Raw genomic sequence first — 21,086 nt, 5'->3', positions numbered from 1 at the left:
TGAGTACATCAGTATTGTTTACAAATGCACAGAAAACTATACAGGCTAGTAGGGGTCATCATAAATACAGTAGTACTGTATAGTAGGGATCATGGAGGTTTGGGTCTTCTTGCCCAACCCAAAAATCGAGCATTACTTAACAGCTTGGCAGTGTTGGGTAGCCCATAAATGACACCCTTCCAACAAGTTCCTATAAATTGAAAATAAATATTATAACTGAATTTCCTGCTAACTGACTCTCTGACTGATGCCTCCAGCTGACTATGGATAAGAGACTATAGGCTTGAATTCTTCACTGTACAATGTCAATTTGGCCCAAGATGTGCCTATTTGGTAACTGCAGTAGCTACAATACTAACATAATGGACCTTCCTTTGTCCTCCATTTCTTTCTTCACGACTGTGTAGGTGTAGACTTGCAGTAACATGTGGAATGGCTACAGTGCTGTATTTTCCATAGAATGAATGAATCGATTGCAGGGGAGCAGGGATACTGCTCTTCATTGATAACAGGTGGGACATAGCTGGAACTGAAGCAAAGCCTGGAATTCTTGAAGACTGCACTTTTTTCACAGTTAAGCTGTTTTGGCATGGAGATCACACATTTACAAATCCCAAGTGGTTGGCATTGGCACTACTTTTGTTTCTGTTTTCTTATTCATGATAATGATTATTCAGTGAAAACAGAATATTGTTTTGGTACACACTATCGAGCTCACGTCAGATGTGGTAGTGTGAACAAAATATACATAAGGGTTTTTATTGAACCATTACACAGAAAAGCAAGACTCAAATTGATTAAAACTATATACCATCTTCAAAAATCTTTGTTTCATTTTGTAGCCCCGATGGTATGCTTGTCACATATGTTTGTTTACAATGCAGTAAAGTCATCATCATTTCTTCAAACAACTTCCTTCATATTAGTCACTACTTCATATGTCTATACACAAGTAACTACAGAGCTAAACTATACCTTGAAAGATTTGCCAATCCATTGTGAACATTGTAAGTCAAATCCCAATGCTGTAGACTAATGCAAACAAAAGTTATGTAGCACCTGTAGTTTAACATAGTTGCTGTAAAAATCAATTTCTTTGCTCTCCCTACTGATAAAACCTACTCACCACAATAGGCTGGAAGTTTAGTGATCCATTCCTTTGACACTAGAGATAATGACCGAGAGAATAAAAAAAATGATTGAAGTTGCACAAACTAGGTGGTCTTTTGCTGTGATATTGATAGCCAGACACTTACAGACCAACAGTACTAGAACATTTTCATTTGCACTTCCACTTGATTTCCACATAAATTTTAATCTTAGAAACAGTATCAGCTTGCAATGGAGTAGAAGTGGCCAACAATTATTTAAACACACTGGTCAAAGTTATTATCATCACTCTTCTATAGAAGGAATATGGTAATTCACTCCCATAATACGTTAGTGAAGTGTGCAGGTTAGAAAGCCAGCGTGCCACACCGTGAGTATATTTACAGGAAGAAACAGCGATTTTCACACATACATAGCTCCTTGCTCCATCCTCAAATTGGAATCATTTCTATACTGCAAACACCCTCCACCTTCAGCACCCCACATACCAAATGTGAGTAAGATTGTCTAACACAATTGTGAAATACGAACTCTCAAAGTTCAGCTTAATTTCTTAATTTTTTCTTTCTTCATTAAGAGGAATTTGGGGGCTTAGATTATTCTTTTTGCACACTTTACAAAAATCATTGTGATATGCAAATGTGCAGCACGATTAGTTGAACTTTAGTGCACTTTAAGAACATATTGCTGCACGATCACGTACCAAGTTTGGTGCAAATCTGATTAATAGTCATAGAGCTATAGACGATTATTTGCATTATATAGGTCAACTTGTTGTCACACCCACAGGGTGAACCATTTATGGGAATCATTTATAGTGCATTTACACTAGCAGTTGGACACGGTATGACACAGTACAGTATGGCATGGTACGCTTAATTTTGCTAGTGTAAACGGGTATCAATCCAAGCCAAACTATTACGAGCCGGGCTCGCCTAGCCCTGCTACTTCAACCATGCTGGCTCAATACAGCACGGCACGGTAGACAAATTGAAACAAACCTTGCTATACCCTTTGCTGCTGTACGTAAATATGATGGCTTCTACCATGGCCAAACGTGAAACAAAGTCCAGTCACCACGTTCGACTTGAAATGGACTTTCCATCAAGCGGTAGCCGCTGATATTGTCCCTCAAACGGATTGCTGGTAACTTGTACGACAGCAACAGCTTGAAACGAGCTTGAAAACGGTGCGGGCATCTCGTAGGACGATACTTTAGCCATCACGTGCTTATGTATAAACTTGCCCAGCACAGTTATTTCCTTACCAATGTAAACGCACACTTAAAACACAGCGTACCGTACCGTGCTGTACTGTACCGAGCTGGAGCTACTAGTGTAAACGCACTGTTAAAATTGGTATGCATGTAGGCTAACCATCACAGCTCAATCATTTGTAGTTTAAAAGAAATCACACTGACAGCTAAGAGTTACAAGGTAAAAATAAGCAACTTACTGTAAATTGTGGGGTTGAATACTCTAATAGAACAGTCACCGCAGGGTACAAAAAAGTACATGAAAATGTTGAAAAAGTTACCAGCATTCAAATCAGGGACCTCATACTGAACACCTAAATCCTTAACCACTGAGCCACTGCTATCATGGCTGATCACCTCACTTATTTTCTACCTTATAAATAAAAATTCTAGCTAAAATCTAATCAGTAGTATTTGATTTCACAACTTCTTTCACCCAGCAGCATTTTGAAAGCCTCACTCTTTATACAGCTTGGCTATTTTTGCATGGATACTCCTTACTCTAATAAAATACATAATTTTTGTAATGTGGTGAATTAGCACTGACTGTTCATCAGAGTGTTTTGCAAACACAGAACTACAGTAAAATGACACAAACATTGTATAGACCCTGTGTGCACTAAGGCATGGTCTGGTGAAAGTTGTTATGGCTTCAGATTTCATGATGATTTACGGGGGATTTTGGACAGAAATGAGGGCAAAAGTATCGAGCGTTTTATTGCAAAAACCTTTCTAAGAACAGATAACTTACCATGCAAAAAGTATGTTATGTACTTTTACCTAGTAACTTACCTTTTAACAGCAGTCCTTACCTAAGCACTCCTCGGGTTTTTCAGTATGATTACTTTGTATTACATTATAAAAAAATTCCTACCATGGAACGAATATGTTTTTGCCCTGGCGGATGTGCCATTTCGATGACATAAGTACACAGGGTATATAGTTGTTTACTACATATGAAAACCTGTTACTGGTTTATACACTGGTAACATCACAGCAGATGTGGTGATCCATTTTGTGAATATTTAGCCTCTCAATAGCCAACAACTCTGTTGTTATATAACTGAATATTATAGAAGATCAAACACTGCCAGGTCAATCACACAGGTTATAGTTGTAACACACTTTACCCTTGGGCCTGTGGCTCTCAGCTGTCATGTTTACTAATCAAATACAGACCAAATGAATGTGTTATAACCAATTTGTTGTATGGGGTAATCAGATCAAAGAGGTCCATTTGCAACATGGAAGAAGTAAGAAAACCTGGCTTTATATTGGCTATTGTGTGCTGTATCTAAGAAACAATTTTACTTCTGATGGTAATTCACTAGTATGTAGCTAGTTTATTTGTTGGTAGTACATTTCCGTAGAATGAGCATATGGCCAATTATTCTGCCAGCCGCCCCTTGCTTAAATCGAAGAGACAAGATTTTCCTGGTAGCCTAGAGGCTCTGCTTTAAACGCCTGAAAATCCTAATGGCAAAGTTTGTGAAGGTCGCTATACTAAACTGGTAAATGAAGCAACTTTCGAGCTAAAGCTTACTTATGCAGAAATATAACACTGTACAGGGTTCAGTTAGCTTTTGTTTCTCACATATTGGCTGCTTGTACCACTTATGGTTTTCCTCACAAGAGTGTGCATGGACAAACATGGACAAACATTGGTAAACACACACACACACACACACACACACACACACACTTTTATGAAAACAATTTCAGTATACCAGGTGCTGATATCAAACTTTGGCTGACTGTATACATGCCTGCTTTAAAAACTGCTGCACATATACTGTCAGTTAGGACATTATTATTTAACAATGACAAAACACTCTAATAGAACAGTCAGTACACTAAACTATATTATCCATACACACTGACCACACATGATAACAAAACAACTACTACACATATCCTGTCAGTAAGGACATTATCATTCAACAATGACAAAACACTCTAATAGAACAGTCAGTACACTAAACTATATTATCCATACACACTGACCACACATGATAACAAAACAACTACTACACATATCCTGTCAGTAAGGACATTATCATTCAACAATGACAAAACACTCTAATAGAACAGTCAGTACACTAAACTATATTATCCATACACACTGACCACACATGATAACAAAACAACTACTACACATATCCTGTCAGTAAGGACATTATCATTCAACAATGACAAAACGCTCTAATAGAACAGTCAGTACACTAAACTATATTATCCATACACACTGACCACACATGATAACAAAACAACTACAACACATATCCAGTCAGTAAGGATGTTATCATTTAACCCTTAAATCCGCACGCAATTATTAATAAAAGTGCACTTTCAGCCGTAATGCGTGACTGTAAACAAAGCGCTGTAACTTCCATACGGTAAGCTGTAAGGTTATGCAATTTGTACCATTCTATCCATGATGTAAAAAGGAACAAATCAGTACCTAGGGTTTTACCCTTTGGCAAAAGCATAAAGCCAAAACTTGCCATGAATACAAGCTATCACAAAATACAAAACAACTCATTACATACCTTCAGAAAATGGTTGATAACTTCTTCACAGTGTGTCCTATGGAGTTCTGGTAAGGACTATTCAATTCTCCATTCAATGACAAATCACGCCGCATAAAGCTCACATGAGTCAAACATTTTTTATGAATAGCTACCGACGCAATGCGTATGAAGTAACAGGAAATACAGTTGCCGTTCTTCGTGGCGTCATAACAAGTGAGCAATTGTTGTCACAGCAATTATTAATACTTGTCTAAGTAGCCCAATGAATAAACTTTCCATTGTTATAAGGTTTTCAGTTGTTATCATTAGACAAGCTTGGCTGCGCTGGCTGTTTAGAAACCATTCTTTAAGCATGTGTTACTTATAATATTTGTGCGTTTTACATGCTTTAAACAAAAACTCGCCGATATATTGGAATATGCGGCTTTAAGGGTTAACAATGACAAAACACTCTAATAGAACAGTCAGTACACTAAACTATATTATCCATACACACTGACCACACATAACAACTACTACACATATCCTGTCAGTAAAGACATTATCATTCACCAATGACAAAACACTCTAATAGAACAGTCAGTACACTAAACTATATTATCCATGCACACTGACCACACGTAACAACAAAACAACTACACATATCCTGTCAGTAAGGACGTTAACATTTAACAATGACAAAACACTCTAATAGAACAGTCAGTACACTAAACTATATTATCCATACACACTGACCCATAGGCGGCGGAAAGGGGGGGCTAGGGGGCTAAAGCCCCCCTAGGTCTGCTGAGGGGGGGCTTAGCCCCCCCTCAGAATGATATCACACCGAAATTATCTTTCTTGGAGTGGGGCTGAAAACCGTGATAAAGATCGAGATACTCTAATAGAGCAGTCACACTAATAAAGTAGTCAGTGTGTAGCGAGCTATGTAAGGATTTTTATGTAGTTTATCAGCTAGAAATGGTAGCTGGTGAGGTGGAAAGCTCTTGTGAGCTGGTTGTGACCTTTTTTTTTTTTTTTTTTTTTTGGTCTCACCTTACCAAACTATAGAAAGAAGTCTGGGTCAGCTCAGCGAAGCCCCCCCTCATATCAACTACTTCCTCCGCCGCTGCACTGACCACACAAAACAACAAAACAACTACTACACATATCCTGTCAGTAAGGACGTTAACATTCAACAATGTGATAAAACACTCTAATAGAACAGTCAGTACACTAAACTATATTATCCATACACACTGACCACACATAACAACAAAACAACTACTACACATATCCTGTCAGTAAGGACATTAACATTTAACAATGACAAAACACTCTAATAGAACAGTCAGTACACTAAACTATATTATCCATACACACTGACCACACATAACAACAAAACAACAAAACAACTACTACACATATCCTGTCAGTAAGGACGTTAACATTCAACAATGTGATAAAACACTCTAATAGAACAGTCAGTACACTAAACTATATTATCCATACACACTGACCACACATAATAACAAAACAACTACTACACACATCCTGTCAGTAAGGACATAATCATTCAACAATGACAAAACACTCTAATAGAACAGTCAGTACACTAATAACATATCACACTAGTGACCCAATAATACCTGTAATACAGGGAGTTTAAATATTGACACTAAAACTATTGAATGTAGGCCCAGTGGTGACTTGATGTGAATTTTGATTATGAATAAACTACATAAGAATAACAAGGTGCTACTGAGGCCAAATGTAAATGTGCCATGCGAAAAGGTTTGATGGTGGTCGTGCCATTAAGCACAGTGAGCCACAACACAAACTCATACAATGTTTCAAGTACACTAAAGTACTTACTTTACTAGCCATGAACAAACTAAAGTTATCATAATGCCAATGGTTAAATCTATTCAGTACCATATTCAATATTATATATGACATTGTGCCAGGTGTCACAACAATATAAACTAACCCATGACCCAACTCTGGCTCAATGTTAGATTCACAAAACTGAAACCCACAATCAATCTTGTAAAGTGTTACTATAATACAGCAGAAGTTTGATCACATCTGGTGATATCTGGCTTCACACAATGGATTTACACTGGAATTGAACTCTAAATAATATTTTAATGGTATACGTGGTGACTGCTAATCACACCGCTCCAAGACAGTTAACACTCACTACAAGGTGTTTATTAGGTACATCACTAATACATGTTAAGTGGATGTGCCTACCAACCAGAAAAACTACGTCATGGAGTATTGTATGTTAAACCTCTCTATACTAGTGTACTATTGACTCCATTACCACCAAAACAGTATACTCAACTTACTATTGTTCTTTTCATCACTTTCAGTTCTTCCTTATTTGCTCCTTAGCCATTTTGAGCTAATCCCTAGACAACAGTAACAAAATAAACTGATCATTTCCTACACATGTACAATGTGTACATATACAATACATTAGCTATAAACAGTGTCTTGATGGTGGGGTGAAGATGAGTGATGGAATACCCTACCATGTCCCTTATGTCTACAGGGTATATGACTACATGAACTGTTTATGGTAACATACACACAATATTATAATAACACTATTAGTAATAGTTCTTGTTATTAGTGTATGTATATAACATGTGTGAATCCCTAAATGTGTTTGGTGATCACCAGTTACTATAGTAACCATTCATCTAATGTGTTTGTTGTGTAAACAACATGTTAACATTGTTATTACTAATTTATTGTTGTTGTTTAGGAACAACTGGTCCAGTCCCCCACACCAGACCTGTTCAGTGGACCAGTGAACATCAAGTGGCAACATGGAGCCCCTAGACCAGTGAGGGGTGGAAGCCACACTGGTGTGTTGTGTGATGGGAAGGTCTACATTGGAGGAGGAAGTGATAATACTGGACCATCACACAGGATAGATGTGTACAATCATGTTAACAACTCATGGAGCCCTTCTCCTATCAACACTACTTATGGCTTCTTTGCCATGACCACCCTCAACAACCAGTTGATCACTGCTGGAGGGAGTGATAGAAGTAATAAGGAGACCAACAAGATATTCTCACTAGATGGTGATCACCTAAAGGAGTACACCAAGATGATTACACCAAGATATTTAGCCACAGCTGCTGGTTATCAGGGAACACTTATTATAACTGGAGGTAAAGATGACCAGGGTAGGACATTAGCCACTACTGAATTGTTTGACAGTACCACTAAGAGATGGTTCAGTACTGGACAGTGGTACACTACCAGTGATCTACCACTACCACACTACTTGCTACAATCAGTAATAGTTGACAACACCCTCTACCTGTTAGGAGGATGGAATCAAGATGGCATGTCCCCAGCAGTATTTACTGCTCCACTGGACACTCTGTCCAGTCACCAGTTGAAGTGGAGTTCACAACAAGATACTCCATGGTGCCGTTCAGCTCCTGTCAGCATACAAGGTAGACACCTACTAACAGTAGGTGGACTGAAGAAGACAGGAAGTAATTATGTGCGCACTAGTGACATTAACATGTTCAACAAGGTCAGTCACAGCTGGGAAGCCATAGGACATATTCCATCAGCAAGATATGGACCAGCTGTAGTTAGTGTAGCTGATAACAAAATAGTTGTAGTAGGAGGGGTGGATGATAAGGTAGAGTATACTAATACTGTATGGATTGGCTCATGTGAGCCACAGTAACTGTATACATTGTACATGTTATTATTGTACCATCTTATTAATAACAAGTTGTTAGTAAACTAGTAATTGTACTAACTGGTAATGTGTATTTATAATTATAACTGATTTCTAATTAATATTGCTATAACACAAATCTCATGGACCGGGTCACTATATAACACAATTGTCAGACACTCACAACAGGATCGTTACCATAGTAACATGCACGTGATATGTGTGAATACCCTCACCTCTCAAATATTCCTCAAAGAATAGTAAGATGTTGTCTTCTTTCACTATCATCAACTCATCCTTGACCATTCCTTGTTCCCTACAAGACACCATTGTGGTTATCAACCATCACTAATATTCCCTGTACAAAGATACTTGTGGAGCTATCAACACTGTCACTAACTCTCTTGATCTGATTCCAGCTATATAATAATTAATGAGACTACCTCCTGTATCATATAGCTATAATATATACCTTCCAAGGGGTCTACTTTGGTGGTAAAAATCCTGTATGTAACAAATCTTGAAATGTTTAGCATTAACTGGAATACATGAACCAGGTGATGTTTAGTAGCCACAAAAAAAGCTAAAAATTAAAAGTGGATTTTTCTCAAGAGAGCTAACATTTCAGCCAACTAGATTATTAGGTGTCAACAACACACATGTATGGTTTGGCTCCATTACAAGTTCAGGAAACAGATGTAATGAACATTGCACTTTTATGGCTTCCCATAAGAAATGTATGGTTGATTGGCCATCAGTATTATGTCGGACATTTGAACAAAAAGATTTTGAAATATTTTTAGTGGGTCAAGCAGTACTACAAATGAGCCAAATTTCAAGATCGTGTGTAATTGCATCATCCATGAGTTATTAAATGTTTTTGAGGATTCAGCTCAACACGTATATACTATAGTCTAGGTCAGGTCAATTGCTGGCTAAGAAGCCTTTAAACCAGTTTTACCTACTCACCTGGTAAACCATAAATTATCCCTAGTGTATGTGTGTACTAGAGGGGTCTGGGAGTATACTCCACAGGAAAAATTTGAAATTTCAATGCTTTGAAATTGAATCTGAGAGCATTTTCAGTGGTAAACGAGTACTTGAATCTATAATATTATGGCAATGACTATCAGGTACTGTACAAGTAGATACATCAGTAAATGATGACATTTCAGTTAGACTCATATGCTTGATAATCTGTTAATGGAGACAGATTGAATAAACTGCACCTACTTATATCTGAATGTTCTATTAGAGTAGTTAGATGACTGCTCTATTAGAGTATCTCAATCTCGTACACTCCCAGTACTGATTCTCATAGTATTTCATTCTTGTATAACGTTTAGCACAAATCCTACTAAGGCAAAGTTAGTTGGATAATGACTAAAAGTAGATACAATAGTGACATTGGACAAAAGTGAAGGGGTACTGCCTCCTCCACCACTCAAAAATTGCAGGGAATTTTTTGTTGTGAGGAACCATCGACTTTCATCAGAAATTTGTCCTGACCGTTGACCTGGTTCCATTTATTTTCGCTATATTTTCGTACACTGCTTACTTGTGAAGCTTTGACCGTGCTGGGAAAATAGCTTGACCGTTGTTCTTAGTGACACCCCCTTGGACCGGGTAGCTTATCACAGAATATACATTTACACCCTTACATGTGTTAGTATATGCAGGTCTGTAGTGTTGATAACCATATACCACTCACTGAAGCTATGGATGTTGAATCCTTCCGTTTATTTCTGTCCAAGAAAGAATCAATTACAATTTCAACTGCCGCAAGCTGGCTGCATAGGTTGCTGCTGCCGCTACTGGGTTGATTCTGCGCCAAATTTCCGCCACACCGGTTCCATGTTTCGCTGATAACACCCAGAACTGCGAAATCAGCGAAAAATTTTCCCTCGAATAAACTAATCATTAATTTTAGGTCAATTGTTAATTCTAATTAAGCGTGTCATAAATTAGAATGTAGCGAACTAACATGTTAAAACTGCTACAGCAAATTTAGTGGAGAAGGGCAAAATTTTGTTAGCATTACATCGGTTACCATGTTTACCAAACGAAGTTGCTACAGATCCGACCAGTCGGACACAAACTTTAAGCGCATCGTCAAGCGCATCGTGCATCGCTAGAAGTCCGACTAGTTACGTGATCTTTGTTCTTCATCGTTTTTACTTACTCTGAGGGGAATTTCAGACTTCTAACGAGGCGTACGTGAGGAAGGAACTCAAATAATAGGATATGAGGTATGTAAGTAACCTTGTCAGTGGATAGGTGTGCAGATCAACACGTGTTTCACTTGTCTGTTCCTGAGTGCATTGTAATACTGTGAACAGAAGTCTTCACAGATGTACATGCAGTTAATTTGGCTTGGCTACAGTATCAGAGATCCTTGTAGTGTGTAGAGGATGCATGGTTGTATCAATATTTATTGTGAGCACTTCAAATTGTTCTAAGCAGCAGTCTCTCTAGTGTTGTATAAATCATAGATGCTTTTGTCGATCACTGAGTAGAGGTATGGTACAGCTTAAATCCCTTGACACTGCCTGTCTAGGTTGTGTAGTGTTAGGCCAGGAAAACTTGATTGCTTGTTTCTCATCCACCAAAATTCAGATTTCCATGTGGGCGGTAGGTCATTATTAAAGAAGTACTCTAAATCAAGCTGTCTGTTATTATAAACGTTAGCTGAAGCTTGTTAAGTAACTATTACTTACATTTTACTTACATGAGATTTGCTGTGCTATAAAATGATAGCCAGCCTTCTTAGCATCAAAATATGTGTGCACATGATTGATGCCTGGCCTTAGGTAAAGAAACGAGTTCTCAACTACCAGCCACCTGTGTAAGCCTGCGTCCCGGCCTGTGTTTAAGGTATCTATCACGGAATGAGTAGTGATAAGTTGTTCAGCAATAGACAAGTCATACATTGTTAGTCTTGTTACAGATTAAGCACGTGGTATTAATAAATACTGCATGCTTGAGACATCATGTATCAAGATGATTGTTGTGACATCATGTATCAAGATGATTGTGGGATTACAACTATAACAACTATACTAGATCAGAGGAGGTTGGACGTGCTTTAAGCGCCACTAAAACAAATTACACAAAATCCCTTTTGTTGAGGAGGTTAATACATCACGATCTCAGAATAACTCACTGTTCATGTTTCATTAATAGAATACATATGTGAAGGCGTGAAGTAGTGTGCACCAAACTGCAACTTATTAATTACACACGGAATTCAAGCACTGATTACAAAACAAAGTACATTCCCTTGAAGCTTACACAAAGGATGATCTGAATATCTAATGATCCCCACCGATCCCCACCGTTTTTCAGTTTTGTATTGTGACTATTGATGATCACGTGAAATACCAAATCAAAGAATGTAATTAAAGTATAGCTCACATGAACGCGTCCAACCTCCTCTGATAGGAGATCTACTATTGATAGTGATCTTAAAAGTCACCTGAGGCTATCTATAGTGCTAGTAACCAGACTTTAAAATATTTATTATAACCTTTCAGTCAGTCATGTAAATAATGAGGTCATGAAGTACATCTTAGCTATATGTTAGGGACCTACTTGACATGTTTACTATAATGAGGTGGTCATATTAATGAGGTCACTACTAGTAAGATGCCCTTAGCTATGTTTGGGACCTACTTGACATGGTCACTACAATGAGGTGGTCTTGTTAATGAGATCATGAAGTACACTTTGGCGGACCTACTGGACATGGTCACTATAATGAGGTGGTCTTACTAATGAGGTCATGAAGTACACCTGTTTGAGACCAACTAGAAGTGATCAGGTGTCATATAAAAAGAGGTGGCTGCTTATTGAGATTTTTCTGTAAGCTAGAGAATTTTACACAATACTTCATTTGATGCTACCAATCAAATAGAAATCTGTGGTGGGGTTACTGAATAGCTGGTACCCTGTGATCTTGCCCATGGTTGTATACTACATTCACCAAACGAAAGTCAGCAACGCCAAAACAATTTTACGGTCAGCTTACTTTCTGTCCTGTTTAAGACAGCTGTCATTAGCATGGCGTGGCAATGACACAAGGGTAACACTCAATGCTAGGTAGCACACACAGTTTTCCACTTGTTAGCTTACTTTCTAGACAAGACAAACATAATTGGGTAGCTACTTGATACACTAATGTCACAGTGTGGCACTAACATGGGTCTCAATACTAGTAGCCACAATTTGCCACTTCCTTTTGCTCTTTCTTCACTTGCTTTGCCTAGGTATTGGTGACTAGCATGTATACCCTTTTAAGGGGTAGGATGCAGTAGAATAGCGGGTGTAACTAATCACTGGACTGGAACACTGGACTGGACTACTGGACTGACATATTTTTGGTTTTTACACATTCTGAGGTTGGTTTTATTGAGTCTTGCTAGCCAAGGGCCTTCAGAAAACTTGCAGTCTGCTACTAAAATGATGAGTGTGAGAGGTGGAATAAGCAAAAACTTACTTCCAGTGATTTCACCTATTATGTTCTTCTACAGTACATATACTACTATACTCCTTATCAGTATGCTGCAGGGAATGTGCTAGTTATGGTTAACCAACAATAAAGTCTTAGAGATAGTAGCAAGCTCTTGTACAATGTTAATAAATTTGGTCACATATTATAGTACACCAACCAGCACATCTAAGAACCAATCATGATAACAGAAAAACCCTACAGTCGTGCAATGAGTTTGTATATTGCATGTAGGAATGAATTTAGCCACAATAGATTATCCTAGGAAGGATAGGTTGTGTCCAGGGGTCTGAGCTATTTAGTGCAAGGATTCATTGGTAGCACAAATATAGTAAAATGATTTTTGGTTAGCTATTGCTATAATTATTACAATCTCCAAAACACGATACTAAGAAGTGTATAAATGTTGTAGAGCATAACAATTAGTCAGTTTTAGCTTACTCCACTCCTCACACTCATCATTTTAATAGCAGACTGCAAGTTTTCTGAAGGTCCTTAGCTAGCAAGACTCAATAAAACCAACCTCAAAATGTGTAAAAACCAACCTCAGAATGTGTAAAAACCAAAAATATGTCAGTCCAGTAGTCCAGTCCAGTGTTCCAGTCCAGTAGTCCAGTCCAGTGATTAGTTACACCCGTAGAATAGCTATGCAACAGACTGGTATACTTTGAAGTTGCTATGAAAAATATTTTTAGATACTGCTAAACCTCTGTGTGTTAACAGTAACCCAGAAAAAAGCTTAAAGGCATGCTGGCTGAACTGTCACAGCCAGTGTAAGCTAGATATGCTGCCGGATATAATTCTTGTTGTTTTGTGCATACATATACTTGTGTTCAGTGAAATATAATAAAGTTATGTGCATCCTTTCTTTCAAGGCAAGAACTATCCAGTGTCAAGTTACAGCTACCACAAGTATAGTACCAGTTAAAGAGGATAAAGAATTCTGAAAACAACAAAAATTGTACTGCAGCTACTATCCAGTGTCAAGTTACAGCTACCACAAGTATAGTACCAGTTAAAGAGGATAAGGAATTCTGAAAACAACAAAAATTGTACTGCAGCTATTTAAAAATATTGCACAAAACTAACTTAACATCTCAATGACAGCATGCAGTGATGAGAAGTGAAGAGGAGCCAGATTTGAACCACCATGTTTGAAGCAGTATGATAAACAACCCCAATTGATGAGCTTCAAAAACAGCAAAAGACAAGAAACAAAGTATGTGAAACCTCTCCACATAAATTTTCTATTTGAATAATTGTTGTGAAGAAAATGACTATTTGATTATGCATTAACCACAAAAAAGCAGTAAAGTAAAGCCTGAGAGCTATTTCTGTCTCTTCTAAAAATGAATTGTTCAGTGTGATTATGCCACCTTGTTCACAATTTTCAAGCTTCAAAGTTGGCTTCATCCTTAAATAGTGTGTTTATGAATCAAATTGTGTCATGTGACAAAATAGACAAATTGTTTTAGCACTAATTTGTAGTGTCACTGTTTGATTCTTAACCAGGGATGGGATCTTTGATATACAGTGATTAGTACAAAATTACTTACACGCACTGCACCATTACAGGGTTTTAGTATAGTATACTGTTATATGATAGGGCTGGATACCAGGTTATGGTGTACTTTGAACATAATGACACCAAGACGAAGATCCAGTACAACAACTACATATAAATAATACATCATTTGTCAATCTTCTTCAGCAAATCAACTCTCATGACACATAGCTGTGGCAGACAAGAAGTTATCTAGCTTTGGACCATGATGTTGCCTGTATTAGTTACATGTACAAGTTGTAATGTAGATTACATGCTTACTATTTTATTTTGTGTAGTACTTGTCCAGAATGAATGTCTACCTAGCCCTGGAACAGTCAGGGTAACCAAATCAACATGAATCTTGATAGTACTAAGAAACGACTAAAAGATAAACAAAAATGCTAAGTTATACAAATATACATCTAGGCTTGATTTCAGTGACAAATATTAGATGTATGCATGTTTTCCAGTTTGTTGTACAGATTCAAACAAAATAAATAAAAGCACTGTTTGGAGTTGTAGTGTTTGGAGTTGTAGTGTTTGGAGGGTTGTGTGTCTTCCAGTAGAAGGTTAAGCATAGTTAAAAGCAACTCCATGGTGTCATAGTAGCTTGACAGATATGTTGTCCGTCCTTAACAGCCACCAAATGGATCTGTGTGTGTGTACTGTGTGAACCTTATTACTATTTCAAGTATTTACATAGCTAATGATGTGTACTTTCTTGGTGGCCACTTCAACTTAATTAATTGTTTACTGGAAATATCTCAAATACAACATTGGTAGGTCAGCAAATAAATTAAAATATTTGTATAGCAATCAATCAGTCTAAAAACAGTACAAAACTACAAAATACAAGCAATTGTGGTGTTGATGATATGGCACAAGCTTGTTTGTAGCCTAGTGTGTTATGAGAAGATATTTGTAAGCAGTAAAATGCGTAGGAAAGAATACAAGGCTCTTGCAAAGTAGGTAGTGACAAGACTAGCAGGCCTGCCAACCTAGGAAATAATAAAACCTTGAGACTCTCTCTTGGTGTCCAGATTAGAATGCTGTATCTGCATAGCTTAAGTAGGGATAGCAGGTGACATAGCCTCAAGCTATGCCTGGAACTGCGACAAAACCAGCAACACATACACATGCCCATCTTCATATTATGGGCATCAATATAGCATTTAAAACAAGTACATAATTAAGCTACATATGCATGGATTTCTAGACCTACAGCAAGTGTACGCAGGAGTCTTCTCACTTCTCCAGCTAAATAGTTATGTTCAGACTATAAGCCATTACTCAGTCACTAATAATTTGAAAGCACAAGGCACTTACAATATCACGTGATGATATGGATTGAGAAATATCAATTTCTACTTAGAGACTGATGAATGAAATTCATACCAAACACATGCTACATACCTAAAACATGCTGTATAGCTGGGTGAAGGTGCTCATGGTGTCACTCTAGCTAGTTAAGCACTTTCACCTTCAATGAAGTAGGCTCACCTCTTGAGTTCTGATCTTGTAAACTCAAGTCCAGTCACTGCATGTCCATTTCACTAACGTTAAGTAAAAGGTTCAAAGCCAGTATTTCACGACTTTGTCTCAATCCCCACTGTTTTCCTGCTTATAATCATGTGATTGCATTTCTATTAAATTTGTTACCTAACATTTATAGTTGTACTACAATCAAGTTAGCCCGGGGGAACACCCAGGGATATCCCCTGAAAAGAAATGACACAGCAACTTTGGATGTTTATTTGTGGTCTTGCATGCCAGTCAGTTTATTTATTTATTATTATTACTGTGTCAACTTCGCAAACGAAGACTTTACACAGGGGGTTTATGCAATTACAATTGATTAATCTGATTCTTAAATTGTTCAATAGAGGCAATTTCTTAGATGTGATTAGGTAAGTTATTCCAGATATTGCAAGCATTAGGTCCAAACGAGTGCTGATAAGTGTCTGTTCTTGCAAATGGAACTAAAATATTATTTGTGTGAGATCTTGTGATGGCGGATTCTGCTGTTGTTGTGGTATTATTATGTGACCTCATACTGTGCAAAACAGTATCCTTGAATTTCATCCAGAGCTCATCTACGGATCTGTTATTAGGAGAGCTAAAATCGGGACTATTCGTTAAGGAAATTATATCTTGCTTTATAGAATCCCAGTCAGCTCTATGATACAGGTAGATTTCTCTATGGCTCTGCTTATTTATTGTGTTGCACTTGGATATTGACGCAAACAATATCATCATGATCACCAAGGCCAGGTAAGATGCCAACAGTGTACTTGTCATTGGGGTGATTCAGGAAAAACAGATCAAGTATATTTTGGTGTCAGGTTGGTTGGTTAACTATTTGTTCTAATCCATGTTCCTGCATTACATCAATGAGAGCAGAGTGGGTAGCAACATGTGTCCTGTTTATGGAAAGAGACAGATTCCCAGTCAATGCAGGGAGCATTGAAATCACCAATTAACCATATTTTAGCATCTGTTGTTGTTTCATGAAGCTTTTGCAATGAAAGATTTAATGGATTTATTGCTGGTCATAAATATGTAGTTGGTGTGGGTTATTTTCCACCCCCACACAAACCATCTGGCATGCGAGACTAGTCTGTTCGAGAGTGTTGTGTATGACACTAGCTATCTTCCTTGGCTCATTGCATTGCTGCAGACTTCAGTTTAGACACTAGATGACTAATGGTGATGATCCGTAAGAATTAGAAACCATGAGTTTAGAGCTACTGCTTGTGAGCCCTTGAGCTTGATAGTGAAATCGTGAGACTCACAGTAAATCCATGAGGGTTGGCAGGGCTGGACTAGTGTGCATGTGATTTAAACTGTACCATACCCCTAGTTATATTATTATTATCAATTTTTGTCAAATGACAAGGGGCTGGGCCTGCAAATGTGCTCCCCACAAGTACATACAAACAACAGAACAAAGGATACAAGAACAATACACTAATACAAAAGCAATGCAAGTAAACAGAAAAGATACTAGGACAATACACTAATACAAAACAGTACAAAAGAAATACATAACAGTTAAAAAAGAAATTGTTTGAGGGCAGCACTGAATGGATTGATATTGGTTATTTGTAAAACAGGCCTAGGTGCAGGTATGTTGTTCCACAGAAAAGGTGAATTATGCACCTATCAATGTAATCTCCGACTACCACTAATACAGGCTGAGGTGGTCACTGAAATTACAATTCCTCACCTACTGGGGAAGTACTGGAGATACCAAGCCTCGACTTGCAAACACCCAGGAATATCGGTGCTAGTAGGGGATTTGAATGGTCATGTGGTGTTGGTCTAGCGATGAGTTGGTGTGAGTGGATTCTAGTATGAATGTAGTAGTTAGCGCCACCGACACTCCTTCCAAATTGAAAGCACACACTTTTGCTGCTTGTTAATACATTAATCATTACAAGTATACTTATACATCTAATAATGTTAAAATTAGGTGAGATGTACAGCTTACAAAACATCTAACACAAACATAGCCAGACTTGGTGATGTTACTCCTAAAGCTTGTTTGGTGGAAAAGTATGACACATTAATGATGCAAAGCATGCTAACTTCCAGGAAATTTTTGATATTCGAATTTTGAGAATGACTTCAACACAACACCAGTAGGGTTACTATTCCATTGTGATTATCTCAATCTTGCATGTTTATAGTAAACATCCTACCATGTACATGCCACCTAAGAAATGTTTGATCATTAAACCCCTGAAATTGAATATGAGAGTGATTTTAGCAACAGGCCCATAGCAAGGGGATTCGGATGAACCACCTCTATGGGTTACCAATGATTGTTTGATATTATAGGCTGGCAGGTTACATAGGGCACCGAACGTCACTCCGTCTTATGTAGGTAACTAGATTCTGGGTGAGGCCAATCAAATTGGTAACATCACTACTTTCAGACAATAATTTCAAGGTAGTTTCATCCCACAGGTAGGGTCCGCAATGCGAAAAATCGACATCCTCCAATCAACTACCTAACTATTGTCATATGCTAGGCTAAGTGTAACTTGAATAACACCAGCGTGGCAGACAAGTTTGTTACTTTCTTCTGGTAGAAAACGATACAAATGTCTTAAAATCACGTGATTTTTCGCTGCAGCGGTTCGTAGGGTTCTTCGTATGCCACGATATTCACTCTCAACATTGTTCAAGTAGTCTATCATCAACTCAAAGTATCGGTGGTTTGATTTTATTGGTCATTTTCTGGTGGCAGCACGATCTGTGCAGCTTTTTGACGACAGACAAAATGTTTCTTCCTCTGGAGCGCAGGACAAGCAGAGCAGCAACTGCGCCGTGGGTCAGCAATGACCAGTACTAGGTGAAGTACCTGCATGCGGAGTATGGTTATAATTGAAGCTTGTTAGCCATCTGGCTGAGCCATCTATATGCTGAAATTCGGCCAACATGACGCGATTTTTGCGAACAAATACCAGAATGGTTGATACATCAGTGAGACAGTCTCCAACAGCAAGGATACGAAGCTTATAAACACCTAACAATACGGCTATCTCGCCCAGTAAACGCATAGAGCAGTCCAATGCATGAAATAGGCACTCACGTGATTGATATTCAAATCTCCGAAAATACAACTATAATCTATTCCAATGACCTTAAAATCACTAGGAATCAAGTGACAATCAGTTTGTGTACGTTAGGTTCAGCATCTCGACTAGCCCAGCAGTTTAAGACTTTTCCTACGATAAGGTAAATTCGGGCATTTCCGGACAGCGCACAATTCCGGACACTTCGTGTATAGCACCCAAGAATGAATCAACTAGAACACACTTTTCGATTTTTATAATCCCTATAAGAATAGCTATTCACAGCAGAAATTTCAAGGCAATCCGTTGTTTCGTTCCTCGGCTAGCTTGATAAAGGTACCAAAGTGTCCGGAATTGTACGCCGTCCGGAAATACCCGCATTTACCTTACCATCATAGTACAAAACACACCTGCACTGGCCCAGACCACGTCTGAGTGAACAATTAACACAAATATTTACAAAAGGAGCACATTGCATGGTTCCTATTCAGAAATGAAAGCGATTTCATGGGTATTTCCGCAATTTGAATTTCAATCACGTGAGTGCCTATTTCATGCACAGGATTGCTCTATGCGTTTACTGGGCGAGATAGCCATATTGTTAGGTGTTTATAAGCTTCGTATCCTTGCTGTTGGAGACTGTCTCACTGATGTATCAACCATTCTGGTATTTGTTTGCAAAAATCGCGTCATTTTGGCTGAATTTCAGCATATAGATGGCTCAGCCAGATGGCTAAAAAGCTTCAATTATAACCATACTCCGCATGCAGGTACTTTACCTAGTACTGGTCATTGCTGACCCACGGCGCAGTTGCTGCTCTGCTTGTCCTGCGCTCCAGAGGAAGAAACATTTTGTCTGTCGTCAAAAAGCTGCACAGATCGTGCTGCCACCAGAAACTGACCAATAAAATCAAACCACCGATACTTTGAGTTGATGATAGACTACTTGAACAATGTTGAGAGTGAATATCGTGGCATACGAAGAACCCTACGAACCGCTGCAACGAAAAATCACGTGATTTTAAGACATTTGTATCGTTTTCTACCAGAAGAAAGTGACAAACTTGGCTGCCACGCTGGTGTTATTCAAGTTACACTTAGCCTAACACATGACAATAGTTAGGTAGTTGATTGGAGGATATCGATTTTTCGCGTTGCGGACCCTACCACAGGAGATGTCTCACAGGTGAAGGTGTGGGCACCTTATTCCTATTACACTGTACCTACACTGTCCTGTCCTGATCCCATCTATTTTTCCATAGTGTGGTATTCCTGCTGCATCCCCATGAGTTCAAATTTAAGAGGACAGTTATGGATTTAGGGGGTTTCAAGGTTTCCACAGAAATCCCCTTTAAATGATGATGCAACAGTTGAGTATTTTAATTAATTATTGCAGTGTGTGCCTATAATAAGTGATGTGCAATTATTTTACAGATAATTTCACACTAAAATTGTTTTACCAAATGCAGTCTCAGAGCATCTAAATTTCAAAACTTAGAAGGTGGACACATATACTGACATGGATAAAGCACATTCACCATGCTAAGGGAGTCTGGGGAATGCCCCTCAGGAAAACGTCTTTATAAATTCCTAGATTCGCCACTGGAGCTGCATGTGGCAGCAGTGATGTGATATTTTTGTCATAATTTGTTGCAGTTACGTTCTTTTTCAACCCACCATGTTTCAATAATGAACGTAGTAGCTACCTATGTGATTCTTTATCAAATGCAAGTATAATACAGTGCACATGATTTTTGTAAACATTAAGTATTTTTTATAAGTTTCAATGTAAAAATTGAGGTACATTTAGTCTTTTCAAAAATTCTAAAAACTTGTTTCAGATAAAAGTAAATCCTCATA

General features: G+C 38.1%; 1 protein-coding gene and 1 long non-coding RNA gene across 3 annotated transcripts in view; one reads left to right on the top strand and one right to left on the bottom strand.

Moving 5' to 3' along the window:
* LOC136265345 (uncharacterized) overlaps nucleotides 1-8,715 on the top strand; it is a 103,558-nt gene extending 94,843 nt beyond the window's left edge. The window contains exon 5 of the mRNA XM_066060142.1: nucleotides 7,652-8,715. Within this exon, the coding sequence (XP_065916214.1) occupies nucleotides 7,652-8,599 (948 nt within the window). The 3' untranslated portion in view covers nucleotides 8,600-8,715. The remainder of the gene's footprint in view (nucleotides 1-7,651) is intronic.
* LOC136265378 (uncharacterized) overlaps nucleotides 1-10,547 on the bottom strand; it is a 100,597-nt gene extending 90,050 nt beyond the window's left edge. The window contains exons 1-3 of one of the 2 annotated variants that reach the window (XR_010705487.1): nucleotides 10,305-10,547; nucleotides 8,830-8,909; nucleotides 7,230-7,292 (exon numbers count right to left, since the gene is read on the bottom strand). This is a non-coding gene — a long non-coding RNA (uncharacterized lncRNA). The remainder of the gene's footprint in view (nucleotides 1-7,229; nucleotides 7,293-8,829; nucleotides 8,910-10,304) is intronic. The other variant, XR_010705486.1, reaches the window with a different exon arrangement.
* Between the last annotated feature and the right edge of the window lie 10,539 nt (nucleotides 10,548-21,086).

This window comes from Dysidea avara, chromosome 9 (assembly GCF_963678975.1).
Source record: "Dysidea avara chromosome 9, odDysAvar1.4, whole genome shotgun sequence".
In the NCBI taxonomy this organism is placed as follows: domain Eukaryota; kingdom Metazoa; phylum Porifera; class Demospongiae; order Dictyoceratida; family Dysideidae; genus Dysidea; species Dysidea avara.
This window is presented reverse-complemented; position numbering and strand designations above follow the sequence as displayed.